At 37.0% G+C, this 18,434-nt stretch overlaps 1 protein-coding gene and 1 pseudogene across 1 annotated transcript; both read right to left on the bottom strand.

Annotated features, from left to right (window-relative positions):
- Positions 1-6,594: 6,594 nt before the first annotated feature.
- LOC139882833 (hydroxymethylglutaryl-CoA lyase, mitochondrial-like) lies at positions 6,595-9,501 on the bottom strand (annotated as a pseudogene).
- Positions 9,502-12,709: 3,208 nt separating this feature from the next.
- LOC139882832 (FACT complex subunit SPT16-like) lies at positions 12,710-16,264 on the bottom strand. The gene is made up of 2 exons (XM_071867095.1): positions 14,324-16,264; positions 12,710-13,909 (listed from the first exon to the last, which is right to left on the bottom strand). Exons 1-2 carry the CDS (start codon positions 16,262-16,264, stop codon positions 12,710-12,712), a joined length of 3,141 nt encoding a protein of 1,046 aa, XP_071723196.1.
- Positions 16,265-18,434: the final 2,170 nt, after the last annotated feature.

Genomic DNA, 18,434 nt, shown 5'->3' with positions numbered 1-18,434 from the left:
TTCGAGATTAGTGAGATTAAAGATTGATGGGTGGATGATCCTAGTCAACCTATTATTCTCACAATCAAGAATGGTAAGATTTTTAAGATGGCCAAGGCTACTAGGGATCTCACCCAAAAAAATTATTGTATCCGAAAGCAAGTTGAGATAGTGTAGATATGTTCCCCAAAGAAGGAGGAATCGTTCCGGTCAGGTTGTTATTGTAAAGGATTAAACTTTCTAGGTTTGGGAAGTGTCCAAATGTTGAAAGAATCCCCCCTCTGAGATTGTTATGTGAAGCACGAAAAGTTACCAGGGCCATACAAGCTGATACATTGAACGGAATCGAGCCTCCTATCGAGTTGTTTTGCAACTCTAGAACTTGCAACCTATGCAAATAACCAATTTCTTGAGGTATATGTGAAACGAAGCTATTATTCTGTAGACTGAGTCTCTTCAGGAAACTCATGTTTCCTATATGTGGGGAGATTGAGCCTCTCAGCTTCAGTGATTGGAGATCTAACACTGTCACTCTCTCGTGACGGCGACCACATGTAACTCCATGCCATTGGCAGAAATGAGTGGTTGCATTCCAGGAGGACATGGCATCAAGTGGATCATCGATGATCATCTTCTTGAATTGAAGCAAGGATACTCTGTCGGTTTCATTCCCATTAGTCGAAGAACTGATGGAATCAAAACAGACCGGTATTAGGAAAAAGGCAATAAGAGGAAGCAATCGAAAAAAAGGCCTCATGAATTCTTAGATATGGTAAATTGATAGGTAAAGGCTAAGATCTTGCTGTGAAATGTGAAGGATGATAAGTGGTGGATTCTTAGAAAAATATTCAAGATTTTATGTTGTAGGAATATTGGGAACAATACTTGCAAATTTATAGAATGATGAGGTAGAGACGAGTTTGCCATAATTGTTGATAGTGCAGGTCAAGTCAAGTTTACTTAATTTTCTTTTTGTCCGACGGGTCCTTCACGCCGTTAGAAAGCCCCCATCACTTGAGGTTGGAACATAAATCCCACTCACATTGATTTTACTTCCATCCATCACAAGAAATCTTTCTTTCTTCTCTAGATTAAGTTTTAGGACCACACCGCGAAAAGAAAAATTGCACTCTTAAACGATTAAGAAAACACCAATAAATAATGAAAAGGACAAATTAGGATAAAATTAAATTACCCTATATATATATATATATATATTCTATTTTAGCTTTCTCATTGTTTATTGGTGTTTTCTCTTTATCGTTTAGAACGGCTCAAAAAAAAAAGGTTTAATGTTTAAACACCGTCTCTTAAGATAATTATTACTTGTGCGTAGAGAATAATTCAATGCTCTAATCGTTTTGAACCCACTAAATTTTATCCAGAAACCCATGAAGAATTGAAGTCGCCTAAGTGGGGAGGTGTAGAAAACATTAGGAAGGTCGTTGTATAATTACTACTAGCCATTTGGCCCCACAAATTGTAAATTGTGGTAAATTTTGTGATATTTTAAATTGCATGTCATGTGCAAAATACTTTTTGATATAAACTTAAATATAATAACCTAAAAAAAAAAAGAAACCCTTAAATATAAGGAAACAAAATAGTTAATCATCTTGATATGGAGCACATGAGAATTCTACTTATTAAACATTTGATATATTTTGACATTAGAGTCCAGTTGTTAAAGACGTGAATTGGGACGTAGAAACGTCCGTTTTTAAGTCTCTATCAAAGTATTTCGTGTCAATTTTTGGAAAAAACGAATCTGGCTTAAAACGTTTTAAAACGTCGTCTTATAACATAACAACGGTAAAAACTGTTGGAAGAGCTTGTTTCGTGGAACCTGCATTCTAAGACTTAGTGGAAAGTTTGGCAAATTCTGAGTTGAAGAAAAACTAGAAGAAGAATGGAAGAGAAAGCTTGCAGTTAACAAAAAGAATTAATGGAAAAAGCTATTAAAAAGGGAATCCAAGCCTTTATTAAAGTGCTTCTGAGTGAATTGAAGAGTTTTAAGCTCAAAGAAATGAAGACAGAGATATATGAGAGCAATGCGGGGAAGATTGCAGAAGTTTGTGCAAGTGAGACTGTCTGGGACAAGATAGCACACTGTCAAAAGTTGAAGGGTCTTGGTGTTGCTGCACAGAAATCTGGGACGTCGATGTAGGTTTTGAAGTTCAGTCTCTCCGAAATGCAATTCACTTCCTGCCGGCAGTAGAACGATTTGGCGGACCACCAGCGACGGTCGACAATGATCAATTGCTCTACAATTCTCTCAATTGAAAAACCCCAAATCACCTAAAATTTCAAGTTACTGTTTCATTGCCCAAAATTTCCCTTTATTCCGAATAACTAGGGTTTAGCTATCTTTCACTGAAGGGATTATAAGGGACAACTCAAACTTAGTTTGCAACATCTCGAGTTGTAGTATTGTCTAACATTTCCGACTTGTACGCTTGTTTGAAATATCCCGAGTTGTAGCTCTGTCTAACGTATCCCTACTTGTAGGCTTGTTTGGATCATCCGAGTTGTAATCTCATCTAACTTATCCCGACTGTAGGCTTGTTTGGTACATCCCGAGTTGTACTCTTGTCTTTAGTCTCCTGACTTGTAGACTTGTTTGGAACATCTTGAGTTGTTTAGAGCCTACCCATGTGATGTGTAGTCTTGTTTAGCTTATTTTGTTCCGAGTTGTAGCGTTGTTTACATCGTCCCGTATTGTAGGTTTGTTTATTCTATTCCGATTTGAAGACTTGTTGATTCACTCTTGTCACTTTCTCGTGGATAATGACGGTCGATTAGTTGTTAAAGATAATTAACTGACTGATGTAAAACAGACCAAGCTTATTTACTATGATCTCCCAAAATCAAAACAGTGTTCCCCAGTTATGGTTTCAATTCTCAGAGCTTAATAACTATTATGCTGGGTTATTTCGAATCTCTCGGCAATTGTTCCTGGTGGTTTGTGGAGTGAGAGCGGCAGCGCTGCCATCCATGGCTTTTTTTGATACATCAGAAACATGAAACAAGAAAAAGAAAAAAAAAACTGAGAAAGACGCTACGGCCTTAGAAATGAGACACCAGACATGTCAGCTAACAAAATTGACCAAGCCCACATTTTGTAAGAGATGGACGTTGACGCATTCATAAGAGACGGACGTTGACATCCGCATTTTGTAAGAAGCGAGTGTCAACGTTCGCATTTGTAAGAAACAGATGAAACGGACGTTGACACATTTTTAAGTGACGGACGTTGATGTCTGGCATTGTTTATACTATTAATATTGATTCAAAAAGCAGCCACAATATAATTATACTTCCACTTCCTCCACAACCTCTCCAGCAATCCATGTCACTGTAGCTATCGTGTTTTGGTGTTTTCGACTAATTTTATCTTTCATTACTTTAGATAGCTACTTGGTTCTGACTTCTTAAGGACTCAGAATGACTTTTTCATTAAATATATTTTTACTTTATAAAAAAATATTTTTTAATAATAAGATAAATTGAGTTTGACAAATATAATAAAAATTATTTTTAATTAAATTTATGTTTGATGAACTTAATTTTCAAAATTCACTTTATAAAAATTCATTTTTATGATTTAAGCAGAAAAAAAAGCTATACCAAATACAAATTTTATTTTAATACACAGAAAAAAGTTATACCAAACACACCCTTAATGAATTACATATAAACTGTAGACACGGAAATCAGCAGGGACCCATGAGTACAGAAAATTTTCTAAACAGGGACTTAACTGCAGTTCTGACTTCTTGCCAAAAGAGGGCTTTTCGATTATGACTTCGAGTCAGCACATGACCTTCTGAGATTGTTATCGAGATCATTCCGAGCTTACTCATCTCCTCCATTCTTCGATTGGTTAACTGGTTTAGCTTTTCTAAAAAGTAACATTCGGTCCTCTAGGTCTGGTTCAGCTACACTGACATCCTTCTATACAGAATTCGCACAGGTGTCAAGATTGTTACCTTCAAGATTGCATGACAGCACAAACGGGCAAGCTCTGAAGGAGAATTTCGTCATATTTTTCTTCCAAAGTTTGCATTGTATATTTAACTTTGCATTGTATATACATGTTATAGAAACAGAGAAACCATAGCCCACTGGGTACCCAAAAAAACACAAATATACTGTACTTGTTCACTTTTCGTTTTCACGAAACTTGATGAGGTATATAGAACAGTAACTAAATTGGAAACATCAGATGGAAAATTAAACCAGTTATATATGTTACTCGCTTTTGATTATATAATAGTCCTGGCTTGTCTTGGTTGAGATGGTTGTCTTGCACAAAGTTTGTTTCTGATGGAGCAAAGGTCAGCAACAACCTCAATAATGTTCATCCTCGCACTTGCCGATTCAACCGAACAAGCAATTCCAACTCTAAAAACTGAAATCATGGACTCCATAGCTTCATTCTTTCTAGAGTGGTTTCTCATCTCTTCAACAATTATAGGATCTAAAATTTCAACCACTTTTTCAGGCAAAGCATTCACGACATATGAGTGAAGAGTTGAACCTTCCTTAAACATCTCATTAGTCGTTCCTGTGAACATCTCCAACAATAGGATGCCGTAGCTATAAACATCACCGTGTATCGACACTTCATTCCCTATGCCATATTCTGCACAAAGATCAATAACTTTTGAAGCTAAACCCCGTCTTAAGAAAATAAGCTGGAAAGACAAAGGAAAAGTGTACACACCTGGCGGAAACATAACCTACTGTTCCTCTGAATTCGAAAGAGCTTGAACAATTTGCTGTAGAATTTTGAATGTCAGCTGACAATAGCTTTGCTAACCCAAAATCACTACATGCCCCGTCATTTCATCATCTAGGAGTACATTGCTCGGCTTCAAATCACAATGAACCACCTTTGTTTCACAGTGGTGATGAAGATATTCAATAGCACAAGCAACAGCAATGGCAACACTTACTTTTTGAAGTAGATTTAGACACCTTGTTGTGACATCTCCATCATTCATCCCAACAGCATTCAGTGGATACAACCAATCTTCCAAACTACCATTCACCATAAACTTGTAAAGAAGAGCCTTGAAATCATTGCCACGGTAATCAACACCTGAACAAGCAGTTAGTACTTTAACAAGATTTCGGTGTCTGATGTTTCTCAGGGCTTCACATTCCACAACAAAACTTCTTGATGCCCCCCCACGTAAAAGATCAAACACCACGTTCACTGCAATTGTCTGCTGATCTAAAATTCCATCCAAAGCTTCCGACTCCAACTAAATCTATAGAGGAAAACCCATTAGTTGCTTCGATAATGTCTTTGTAAGACACCTTTTGAAGTGAATGCTCTGAATTTTTTGAAGCCTGTTGGTTTCTTTTCTTTCTAAATACAAAGACTAAAAAAATAAGCTCATTAAAAGTACTCCCAAAATTCTAAACTCGTAGAGACTATCGATTTGTTTCTATGAGACAATTCTTTTTTCTTCCTTCCATTACCTTGGCATCTTGGCAGTCCGAATTCAGGTATACCTCCACAGAGCTTACAATTTCCCATAACTGAAGTTATGGTTGCATTTGAAAAGATCCCTTTCATCGGAACATTTCCCTCGAGATTATTATTCGACAAATTCAAATATTGCAAGTCCAAGCTCGAAAGGAATTCAGGAATCCCACCTGACAAATCATTACTCGAAAAATATATAGCTTTAAGGCCTCGCAGTGAACTTAAAGTGGAAGGAATTTTTCCATGAAAATAGTTATCATTTATGTATAAGATTTCTAGGCTGTTAAACCTCCGAAAGTGTTAGGAACTTCACCTGATAGCATATTGTTTGAGAGATCTAGCTCACCCAAGTTTAGATTCTGACTTTCAACAAGAGGTATGGTGCTGGTCAATTTGTTGATAGAGACATTGCAAGAAACTATTGAATTTGCATTGAGAATCCCAGAAAGTATTGAGCCATTGAGATTATTATCCGAAAGTTTAAATCTGGACAACTTTCTGCAATTAGCGAGACTTTGAGGGATGCTTCCATGAAGATTGTTACTGTTCATTACAAGGTATTCTAGCTCACTTAAATTACCAAGTGAAGGCGGGATGTTTCCCTGGATCTTAGTATTAGTTAAATTTTCAATCCATGTCGGTATGTTTCCTGATATTTGATTTTCCCCGAGGTTCCACCACGTCACACTAGTTGTGAGTTTACTCATGCACTTGGGCAATGGGCCACCAAAGTTGTTGTTATACATTGACAGCATGTCTAACTTGGTAGCATTTGCTAACGAGCAGAGAAAATTCAAGTCGTCCACTGCTTCTCCACTTCCAAGATGGTTTCCCATATTCTAAACGCCCGTAACTCGGATGAGTTTTTAAAAGAAGGAACTTGTCCTGTAAAACTATTGATTGGAATTTGCAAAACTTGGAGATTTGAGGCATTAGATAATGAAACAGGAATATTCCCCGTAAAGTTATTTTCGTCGATTATGAGGAACTGGAGATTTGGCAGTGTTATACCTATATTTGTGGGAAGGTTTCCTTGGATTTGGTTCCCTCCGACCTCAAACATGGTGAGACTAGTGAGATTGAAGATTGATGGATGTATGATACCTGTTAAGCTATTATCATAACAAGCAAGAAAAGTAAGTTTTTTTTAGAAGGCCAATGCTACTAGGGATCTCACCAAATAGATGATTGTTTCCAATAGAAAGTACAGATAGAGTAGATATATTCCGCAAAGAAGGAGGAATCGTTCCAGTCAGCTTGTTATCGTAAAGACGTAGTATTTCTAGATTTGGTAACTGGCCTAGTGCTGAAGGAATTTCCCATCCAGATTGGTATTTCCAATATGAAGCTCTACCAAGGAATACAAGCTGACATATTCGGAGGAATCGAGCCTCCTATCGAGTTGTTGTACAACTCTAGAACGTGCAACCGGCGCAAATAACCGATTTCTGGCTGTATATGTGAATTGAAGCTATTATTTTGTAGGCTTATTCTTTTTAGAAACTCATGTTTCCAATATATGGAGAGATTGAGCCTGTGAGCTTTAGTGAATGAAGGTCTAACACCGTCACTCTCCCGTGCCCGCGATCACATGTAACTCCATACCATTGGCAGAAATGAGTAGTTGTTTTCCAAGAGGACATGGCGTCAAGCGGATCATCGATGATCATCTTCTTGAACTGAAGTAATGATATTTTATCTCTCTGATTCCCATTAGTTGAAGAAGTAACAATGGAAAAATTGAAACAGATGAGTATTAGGAAAAAGGCAAAATGTGGAAGCCAATCGAAAAGGTTTCATGGGAACTTCTGTGTAGTAATAAGTGCTGGCAAATGTATTGGCTGAGAAGTTATGAATTTCTGTGTGGTAGAAATCTGAGCGATACTTTACAGATTTATAGAGATATGACGTGATTATTTTAAAAAGTTGTGGCGAGTGGGGGGAGGTTGCCACAATTGACTTTAGCTAAACTCTATTATTAAGGATTTTTGCAGTGTATATACATGAGTTGTTCTTGCAAAGTTGAAATAGAATATTGTGATCCGATTTGTTAGGAATCAAATTTGTCTCCTTGACACATGGACATCTATTGATTTATTTAAAAACCTGTGAGACGTACGCAGTGCAGTCGATGAATTCGTCTCCGGAGTATTGGCTACCATATACATACAACTAGAGCAAGGCCCGCGACTGTATGCAGCTGCCTAATCAACACGAAAATTAGCTCAATGAAATTTTCAAGACTCGGAAAGACAACACACATTATTCTCTTTTTTTATTTATTTTACCTGGATTGCCCATAAGTATCATGAAAGTGGACAGCAATCTTTTCCATGGAAACAATAGACATTACAACATCAAGCATAGTGACAATAGTACCTGTCACAAAGAAAAAAAAAACAAAGAATAGAAGAAAGTCATAACCCTTCTCAAAATGTCATGTTTTTTTAAGTTTGTGAAAAAATGTAGTAACAACCTGGGGTTCCAACTCCAATTGTGTCACCAAGAGATATCTCGTAGCAGTCCATGTCAAGCAATTTCTTAGCCACATATGCCACTTTCGAAGGAGATATTATTCCTTCCACCGGACAGCCGATAACACAGGATACATACCTGTCAGAAAGTAATACCTATCTCAGAAACAGAAAATATATAACTGAAATACATATGAGTAACCGATGGACTAAACATTTGAAATATTTCATCAGAAGTTGATTACAATGAGAAGTATAGAAATAAATAGAACATTAACCAAAAAGTAATCAGAACAGAGGAATAAAACATACCTTCTCTCAAGAATTGAGAGCTCTTTCGCAGTACGAGTAACAGCTCGTAGCGAACCGAACTTTCTTCAATGGTACGATTTATGTTTGACTTGGAAAATGACTCGGAAGCAGATGCAAAAAATAGCTACTTCCTTAGCACAGGCTGCCATGACTGCTTGAAAGTCCTAGACGATGCGGACAATCCCGGTCAAAATATAGTGATAATTTTTAAGTGTTGGTTTATTCGATCAGCGAGAGAATTTACCTACTTTTAAGTTAGGTATAAGAACAAGAAATATAGCTCCATCTATATTCCGAACTCCTTCCATTATATCCTTAGCATATGCTAGCTATGAAATAAACCAAAGGATGTTAGAACGATTTCAAATGGGGGTTGTGTTGGCTGAAAGATAACATACATGTGTTGATAGATAGATAGATTGAAAGAATAAGAATTTTCTTATATATTCTGTCAAAAGAGCCAAATTACCTGAAGAATCCATTTGGATGATACAAAACTTATTGCCTCTACAACTGACAGGCCAGTAGATACCAATCTACGAATCAATTCAACCTTTATGGCTGTAGGTATCCTATTTTTTTCATTCTGTAATCCATCCCTTGACCCTACTTCTACTATCTTCACAAATTTAGGTATTTCTCTGAAGAACTGTTTTGTGAAGTAAAAGACTCTTGTTAACAACTCAAGTAAGTAAAGTATTGAAATGCAGAAGGCGAAAACGATGATTCATACAAAAAAGTAAATTGAGGCTCATGGTGATCGGACAAGATTATTAGCGAAATACCTTATTTGTCATATCCCTAATGTCACTGTCGTTACAGTGTGAGTCATATTGATGAGTCGGGAAGTATGAATCACAAACTTGTCCATATATCTTGTGAGTTCTTCCAATGCTTGATGTCCTTCGCTTGAAGGATTCATTTTTGGAAGCATTTTTTGCATGTTTTCTCCAAGGAAATTCCTCATCTTCACTGCAACGAATAAAAATCCACCCATTTTCTTACATAACCAACTATAATAAAAATTTACGTAGGCGATCACGAGGAGTGAAGTTATTCATGAAATATCACTGACCTACAGCTATTAGAAGTGTTATAAATCCTCCCTTCACTCCAGCAGTTTTCGATTTCCATATCGTCAGCTGTAGTCTGACAAGCACTTGAAAACCTCTAAATCCTATCAATAGTGTCCATGCTTGGCAGCTTGTCAAAACCAAGTGGTTCTTCCAAACTCGACATGATTATTGACACCTGAAAACATTCATGAACACAAATCAATTGCCATGAGTCTATATCTGTTTAGTGATTTGACAAAATCACTGTCTTTTTTAATTATATCGCATATTCTGTTTCACTGCATATTCTTAAACTCGGGAACGAATCAGCATATCATCCCTATCTATATTATTGATCAATATATATAACAACTCAAATCCCAAATTGGTCAATCTCAAAATAGAATATTATAATATATAATGAAGCCGCAAACATATCAGCCTGTATGCATACAAAAAAGTGCAATCGTAAGAAAATTGAAAAACATAGCGAATTACTCTTGAACTGTCGCAATCTTATACATGAAATGCGGGTTTGCACGACAAATAACAGAACGTCATTTTTCGATACAACTTGTATGAAAATCAATTTATGAGACATTTAAAATTCTGCAATGAACCCATTCGGAAGAAATGTCTGAAAATCTTATCTGCCTTCTCTTGATTCATGAAAATGGACCAGCATATACTTATATGATAAAATTAATTCCAAATAAAAAATCAAATCAGATTCATGTACATATATTCAATCAGATTTATTAAACCAAAAAAAAAACACCATTATAAACTTAAAAATGACCAATTCTGCCTAAGTTCTTAATTCAAGTTAGGTTTACTCTCAATTCATATAAAAACCATAGAATTCAAGCAAGCCTGCTTCAAAGATGTGCTGTAATTTTTATTTTATTTAAAAAAAAAAAAATACTCGTTAATGTGACTCATTAGTATAACAAATTAATTTTTGGGAATAAACCTTCTCATACCTCTTGAATATTCATACCCTTCCTCTAAGCTATTCCCAACTCAAGTTTAGTAATCCTAATTTTATATACTTTTCGAACAGTTATAAGCTTAAAAAATCATGTCAAACATAAGACTTCATTTTGTAGATGAGTTGCCGCTTATGAAAATTTTCACATAATAACTAAAATAATTGAGACGGCATGGAAGGGCTTACAAATTAATTGCAAGTTCGTTGTTGCATATGCTTGCTATTCTCTCTCTAAAGTAATTGAAAATATCACTATCTGTATTGTGTAAATCAAGCCACAAATAGGAGCAAACCAAAATTTAAGTGATCTTTCATTGTGAATGTTCACAATGGCGGTGAAACTTTTATAAATCTTAAGCAATTGAAGGGAGATCAACTCATATTTATATCAGGAATACATATTTTTAATACTAACAGAAAACAAACTTTAACAGTTAAGGAAGAATTAAAGAGAAAGAAACTTATCTGTCCTGTGTTCAAATCGAGTCCACTCACTGACTCAACTCGACCGAGTCAACTCAGTGGCTGGTCGAGTCAACTCAAGGCAATCCAACTGATTTCCAGCCTGTTCCAAGAGTGAAAAAGCTTTCTCTCGTCGTCTCTAACCTCCTCCAAGCCAAATCGAACCTCGACGAAGCAAACCGAAGTTGTGAGATAAAATTCCAAGCAAATTACAAATCGAATTAAAATAAAAACCATATATCATTAAGCTTAGAATTCATTGTAGAACAACATATCAAAGAATCGGGCAAAATGCCCAAATTTTTGTTCAAATGACCGAAAACCTAAAACTCGAATTAAAGTCGTTAGAGAGAGAGTCAGGGAAATCAAAACTTAGATAAGTAGTCTTCAACTCGTCCGCCCTCAAACCTGACCAGAATCGCCGGATTTTGGGTCGGATTCGGCACGGCGACGAGTTACGGAGCAAGAGTCGAGAGAGTTATACGGAGAAGAAAGGAAATTGTGAATGAACCGATTCGGTTATGTCCGTTTTATAGTTGAGTTGAACCGGACTGAATGCTTAAATGACTATTTTACCTTGCAGACTTCGAAATATTTACAATCTTACCAACAGTTCCGGATGGGCCGAGAGAGCCGGCCCAGTGCTTGCGTTTTCCAATATCACTATGCATGAAGCCCAGTCTGAAATACTGTTCCTCAGCCCAATTTGACTCCCAACCCTAAATTGAAACCCTAAAATGGATATTTTTATCTTCCGAACCTAATAAATTCATTTTTATTTGATCCGAACCTATCGAAATTTTACCATAGCTTAATATTAATATTACAGACTTGATTATGTAATAATTTTGTAATTAAGTAATCAATTTTAATACATTTAAAATTATGATTTATTTAAATGATAAATAAGTAATTTTAAATTATATAATTGGATAAATAATAAATTAAGGTAAGAATTTGTATTAATTAAACATATATAAATAACATCAATGGTAAGATTTGATGAAAGTAGAAGATCATAAGATGACTTTATAATAATTTTAATAGTGATTTGAGTGTGATTTTACAAAAATTTGATGAATAGTAGAAAAATACTATTCACATATGATAACTTTATTACTCTCCTATATAAATTCTTATATTATGATGTTTTCATAAAAAATATATATATACTATCTTTAATTAGTATCCCATATTGTCTATGCTGTTTTGGTTGTCATAATTTTCTAACAATAATAAAAAAAAAAAAATTAATAATTATTTCTAGCATTTGACCATTTGGTATGCATTAATGTATTATTATTATGACACATGGTTATTATTAAGTATATTGCTATTAGAATAACTTAGTTTGCTGACAGAGAAGAAAAAAAAAAGAATAACTTAGTTTGGTTGGAAAAAGGATTGCGTAAATCATATCTAAACTAAGGAGCAAGAATTTGGTACTTAGGACTCTGAAATCCACAGCAAACGTTTCTATCTCATCATTCATCAACGATAAGTGTCATCTCCGATAGGATGATAAACTCATCACCGATAGGATCTTCCTCTTTATCATCGGATTCCTCCAATGATGCATTGTCAGAACTATCGTCGACCGATTCAGATTCAGGTTATGTACATATATTATAATGTCCGTCTCCTCGGGGTACCATGAAAGGTGGAACACGCCATTCAGAAAGAAGATACTCAACTTAATTTGGCATTCAGATGAAAAAGATCAGAAAACAAATGACAAAAGTAAATACTAATGTTAATTTAGCTCCACATAAGCTAACGCAAACTTATATACACCCAATATCTCCTCTCTTCTTCCACAAAACGTAGTTAACTAATGTCAGAAAACAAACTCTAAGGAGTAGCAAAAGGAAACATACATAGATAATGTCATGAAAGAAACTGATCAAGCTCCGTCGAACACATTCTTAAATGCAATCATCTACCTTCTTATCTTTGGTCGCTTAGAGAACGAGCTACTAACTGGAGGTGCACGGGACTTCCCAAATGCCTTCATCTTCCTTCTCTTCCTCTCTTCCTCGCTGTCCGATTCATCTCCTTTCTCCCTGTCAGCATTGCTCGCTTCCCTCTCCAATTCTTCCCATGTCTTCCCTTTCTCATCCTCCGAGTCATCATCAGGTTCTTCCTCCGAGTCTTCCTCAGATTCAACCAAAGACTCGCTGTCGGAATCGTCGTCTTCCGATTCAGATTCTGGTTCCACGTCAGACGGCTCGTAACCCTGGTCCGATTCTTCGGATTTCTCTGATTCGGAGTCGCTCGCATCGATATTCAAGAAATTCCAGCCTCCATCGTCTATGAAACTCTGTGGGTCATCAGTAATGGTCTTCAGAATATGCCGCCAGTTCAAATTCAGCCGACTCTCAAAAAACTTGATATCTGTCGTGTCCAACCATTCCTTAACGCCGTCAAGCGACGTAGAGGGGATGGAATCGATCCTAAGTACATCGCGTTTGAAGTCTTTGAACACAATAGTCATATCAAAACTCTTTTGTCCACCGTTAACTCTCTCCAAGTTCACAATCTCTATTTCACTCAAGGTGACCACAAGGAAAGGGAGCTCTACCAGCTCAACCAAGCAACTTGACGTTGGCACGACGTAAACATTTGTCTTGTGAGGAACTCCATGGAACCCGAGCTCACGCAAAGGCACGTCAAACTCAAGGTCGAGATCTTTAAACTGAGGCTGGGCCCACAAATCATTCACCCTATTCACAAAGCTCTGGAAACCCATGTTGATTTTGTTCTTCCTTTCCCTTTCCCGCTGTTCTTCTTCGATCTCATCTGGGTCGTAGGCGGATCTTTTCCCACCTCCTAAAGTCTGAACCACATCCATGACCTCCACGTAAAACGGCACGTCCTTGGTCTTCTTGTTTCCGACCATTATGTGATTATGCAGATGGAAATGAAGAAGAGTGATCATCTCTCTCTCAGCAGGTTGAAAAAATGCATGTTTGATGTTTGAAAACACCACGTCCACACGCTCATCGTTCCTGCTGGTAGAATACCTAAATCCATTAGTATGAGCTTCAAGCGTCCCTGGGAGCTTCCTTCCACGACCACCAAAAACAGGACGGATCCAGAGGTCGAGCAACTTTATTGGCTTGAATCGGTTTACTGCAACCTGAAGCAGTGACAGAGCAAGGATTCAAAGTCAGAGGGTTTCATAGTAAATCAAGAATTTATGTATATATTTTATAACTATTTGCGTTCTAAAATCCATGAATAATTCTTGTTTACCCTTCACAAATCAATTTCCTCTGGAGAATCTTTTTTGGGCTACGCGAAAGAACTAAACAGAATAGAGTGCCAACCAATGACAGATTACAATGAACAAGTGCAGTTCCCATCAACAAGTAGAAGAAAAAGTTTAAACTTCAAATGAAAGATTGGGCTATAACTAAAACTGTAATAATCGTTTTTCTCATGAAACGATTTTCACGCTCTAATAAAGACGCCATTAAAGTTCATTTTAAGTTAATACTAATAACTTCTACATAATACAAGTTTTCAGATTTTCAGTGGGGTATATGCTTACCAGAAGTTTCTCCTGGCTGACCAATGTGGCCCTCTCGGCTCGCTCAGATTCCCTGGCCATGACATGCCGCCTAAGAGTTTTGATACTCTGCACTACTTCACCGATGTGCCTTGGGTCCTTGGATCGAAATGAAACTTCCTTCAAGAAGATGCTTCCTTGATACTTTGATGAACTTGCATCCTGAGCATTGCTAGGTATGTTGAATATAATCCGGATGTAGCAAGTCCTATTCGTGTCCTGCTGGCTGGAAACTGTCCTTATGGTAGATACATGAAAAGGAACCATGCTTCCATAAATAGGTAGAAGCACAGCCTCATTCTTCTGGTCAATATTAATCATCAAATCTTTTGGAGGGGGAAGATCGTTGACATTTTTATAGGCCACCAAATCAGATGAAGACCTTGCAGAACCACGACTGTCTTTTGCCCCATTGCCCTCACCAGCAAGACGCCGAGCAGTTTCTTCATTCTTCTGACGGGCAAGTTCAGCTTGGTGCTGCCTCCTCAACTCTTCCTTTGACTCATGATTATCGGACCTAGTTGTTGTCTTTGACTTTAAGCGTTCAGTGACAATAGATTCTCTTTTAGGTTTCTGTTCCTCTTCATCGTCATCATTGAATTGATAAGCAACATCCTTAACAGCTTTGGAGCTCTTCGATGTGCACACTTCTGCACCCTTTTCGGTAACAATAACTGTGTCGGCAAGCAACAACGAAAAAATCTGATTCCTTGGTTTATTAGTCTGATTTTGTAGGTTATGCAAACCCAGTGAGACATTGAAAATCATATTCGGTTTTAGAACATGATCATTCTTTGAATTAAGGTTCAGGCCCGACTCCCGAAACTCAATACCAATGCCACTTCCAGCAGACTTGGTCAAGTTCGGAATGAATTCAGGAGCATCACTCTGAAACACTGAAAGTGCTGCTTCATATGAGGCAGAGACTTTGTTCCCAGGCTTCAATGCATTAATTGCTGCTTCATGAGCTTTGAGAAGTACTGCATAAGCCTTGCTTTGTAGGGCATTAGGATCTATAAGGTAACTCCTTGCAACATTGGAACAGTAACTGTTATAGCGTGCTCCAACAGCGCATATGATTACACTTCCAGAATCATAGTACAGTAACTCATCATTGCTTGTAGCACTAGGCTTGAGATCAAACTGCCCTCCACTCTGAAATATGGGTGGATAGCATATGTCAACATTTTCAGCTCTCAGCTTTACTTTAGCTTTTGATGGGTCCATTATTGCCTTCTCTGCTTCTTCCGACAATGAAGAATGTGTTACTTTCTTCTCATCATCAATAACACTCTCAAGCTTGGGAACCACCACATTATTCATCACATTTGAACACAAGAAAGAAGCTTTCTTCACATTAATGATTTCACCACTGTCCTTAAGAGCTAACAACTCTGATAACCCATTGCTTATGTCACAAAGCTGGAACCCTGCACTCTTAAGTTTCGAGTCCCACAGGTCTAAAAGTTTCCCCTCAGGAGGTTCTCTTGCAATATGTCCAACAATAGTTTCAGAATCCCGAATATCATGAAATATCGCATCCATCATCGTACTTCCATCATCACCCTTTCCCTTCACATGCATCACAACATCCAATGCTGCAGCTTCCTTGGCGGATTTCTTCACAGGTTCAAGCAGAGATACCTTTTTCTGGCTACACAAGAAGTGGATCTGCTTCTTTGTGAAAACCATGATTGTCTCAGGGAACTCATAACCAAACAACCAAGTGTGAAGTGCAGAAGATTTCAGGTAACGCAAATCATCAGAGTTTGGCGGCGTTGCTACTGCGAGGACATCAGATGAGCCCCAGAGGTCAGATTTGTGCTGCTTCCAGCTCGAATATAAAGACTTCAATCGTTCGCTGAAATTCCCAAGATTAATAGAATAAAGATTCTCTACTCCAGGTTTTGTTCCGCTGGCCATTGCTAGCTACTTTGCTCACTGCATTTCAGAAAAATTATTTGATTGGCTTCAATAGCTCAAATAAAAGTTTCAGTGATGAGTATAGCACAGAGAAACACAATTGATTTGAATGAAAAACGTATTCACTTCATGAAACACCGTAAAACCCAAATTTTAAGAAGCACATTCATGTTTTTAAGGGATTCATTTCTATCCATGCAGCTAACCTAGTCAAAAACCCAATGTGACCTTATAGCTAGCTCTCTTATAATTATCATAAAGCCAAATTGCAGTTCCCAAAGAAAGGGGGAAGAAGAATGGCAAGTCATCTTCGGCAACGAGCCAACGACACAGACAAGCCATAAAATTGAACTACGTATCATGACTAGCATACAAAGAATCAAAGAGCGAATCTGATACCCAGAAAACACATAAAATCGACTAAACCCTAAAAATCAAATTAATCACAAAAAAGCAAAAACCGACACAAAAATCAAATTAAAAAGCAATAAATCAGCCGTAATCGTGAAATCATGAAGTGAGACTAACCAAAAATCGAGAGACGAGGTATGAATGTTTTGAAGAGCGTTTTACTGTAGATGAGATGACGATTGAGGAGACGCCTGAAGAGATGAGAAATGATAAGAATCGGAAACGGAACTTGAGGCCGGAGATTTAAGTTTTCCGGCGGCGCCGTCAGTGCATGGCGGTGGTGGTGATATTGCGGCTAGGTTTCATTAGATGAAAGGAAAAGGGTAATGTAAGGTAGATGAAGAAGATTCTAAATGAATCGAAGAAAATACTGTCTGAGAAATGAATAGTACTGTGTATTTATAATTAGGGATTACGGTTCATGTCTGTTATTTATAGGCTGAGACTAAATTTGGGCCATCTTGGGTCCAATTTGATTGGGGTTCATTTTCAGCCCAACATATTTTTCTTTTCGTTTTTTTTGATATGAGAAAAAATCGATTCAGTTCGTTTTTCGATAGAAGTGGACTTAGATATGGTTTCTGGGTGGTGAATATATGGTGCTTTATGTAAAAATTACATGTGGACTAAAAATTCCACGTCACTTATTTCTTTTAACGGTATCGTTTAAAACTAAACTTTTCCATCGTCTCCTCCATCTATCCTTCACGAATCACGCGCAAACAGTAAAACCCCAAATGCGCCGCCTTCCTCCCATCCCTCTGCCTTCGACGCTATCATGGCAGCTGCTCGAGCCTTCGCCGCCATGTAACCACGACCCACCTCCGCCACCATATAATTATGACCCACCTCCGCTCAACCGTCGTCGCCCCGAAAACCAAAGCCACTTAATTCATCCGCCATGTAACCACGACACGACGATGACAAATCCGTCGCCACCTAATCGATAAATAATTTCATTGGTCTATGAAATCGAGTTTCAAGGATAAGGTTGCAAAATTGAAACATAAAATTCATTTGCTCGAGAATTTTCAGGAGTGTAGATTACATCTCGTAGAGGCTTGCAGATCCAATCAAAATTTACAAAAATAGCATACAATTCATACTCAAGTCTCCTCCACCGCCGTCTATCACCACCACTCCTCTTATTCATCTTTGTCTCTTGAGTCTTTCAAATCTACAACAATCAATGGTCGGGAAGAGATATGTGGGCAGTGTCAAAGAAGATGGCGTGGGTGGTAATTTTTTTGATGGAGAAGGTCATAACTTCAATGCTTGTTCGGTAGAAGATATGGCGGCGGTGGTGAGAGGTTGAAATTGATTGAGGTTGAAGGGGGTGGAGCAATGTACGGAAGGGAGAGAGGGGTCAATAACAGAGATAGAATTAGAAAGATACAAATGTAATTAACGGAGTTAATTTTCAGTCAAATATTAATAGGTGAGGTAGAATATAAATTACACATATAAATTTTATAAAAAACACAACATATTCTCCACCTAAATGTAGGGACTATTATAAAAATTCATTAGACGATATTTGAAAAAAATATATTAAATTTTTATTTTATTTTTTTAATTTTAAAATAAAAATAATTAAATATTATATTTTATGATCGTTCATTTATCAGTTATTATATTAATTTTTATATTAAATTTTTATCTCAATTATTTTTTTTTTTAAATTTACATTTCTCATTTGAGTAAAATTTAAATTTCTAACCGATTAAACAAATTAAATGAAAAGTAAAATTTATATATT

Source organism: Rutidosis leptorrhynchoides, unplaced genomic scaffold, assembly GCF_046630445.1.
Source record: "Rutidosis leptorrhynchoides isolate AG116_Rl617_1_P2 unplaced genomic scaffold, CSIRO_AGI_Rlap_v1 contig313, whole genome shotgun sequence".
In the NCBI taxonomy this organism is placed as follows: Eukaryota; Viridiplantae; Streptophyta; class Magnoliopsida; order Asterales; family Asteraceae; genus Rutidosis; species Rutidosis leptorrhynchoides.
This window is presented reverse-complemented; position numbering and strand designations above follow the sequence as displayed.

Excerpts from the sequence above, each read along its gene's own strand:
- LOC139882832 (XM_071867095.1), bottom strand. The coding sequence starts at position 16,264 with ATGGCCAGCGGAACAAAACCTGGAGTAGAGAATCTTTATTCTATTAAT. Across the intron at positions 13,910-14,323 it reads TCAGCCAGGAGAAACTTCTG|GTTGCAGTAAACCGATTCAA; the intron begins GTAAGCATATAC and ends TCACTGCTTCAG.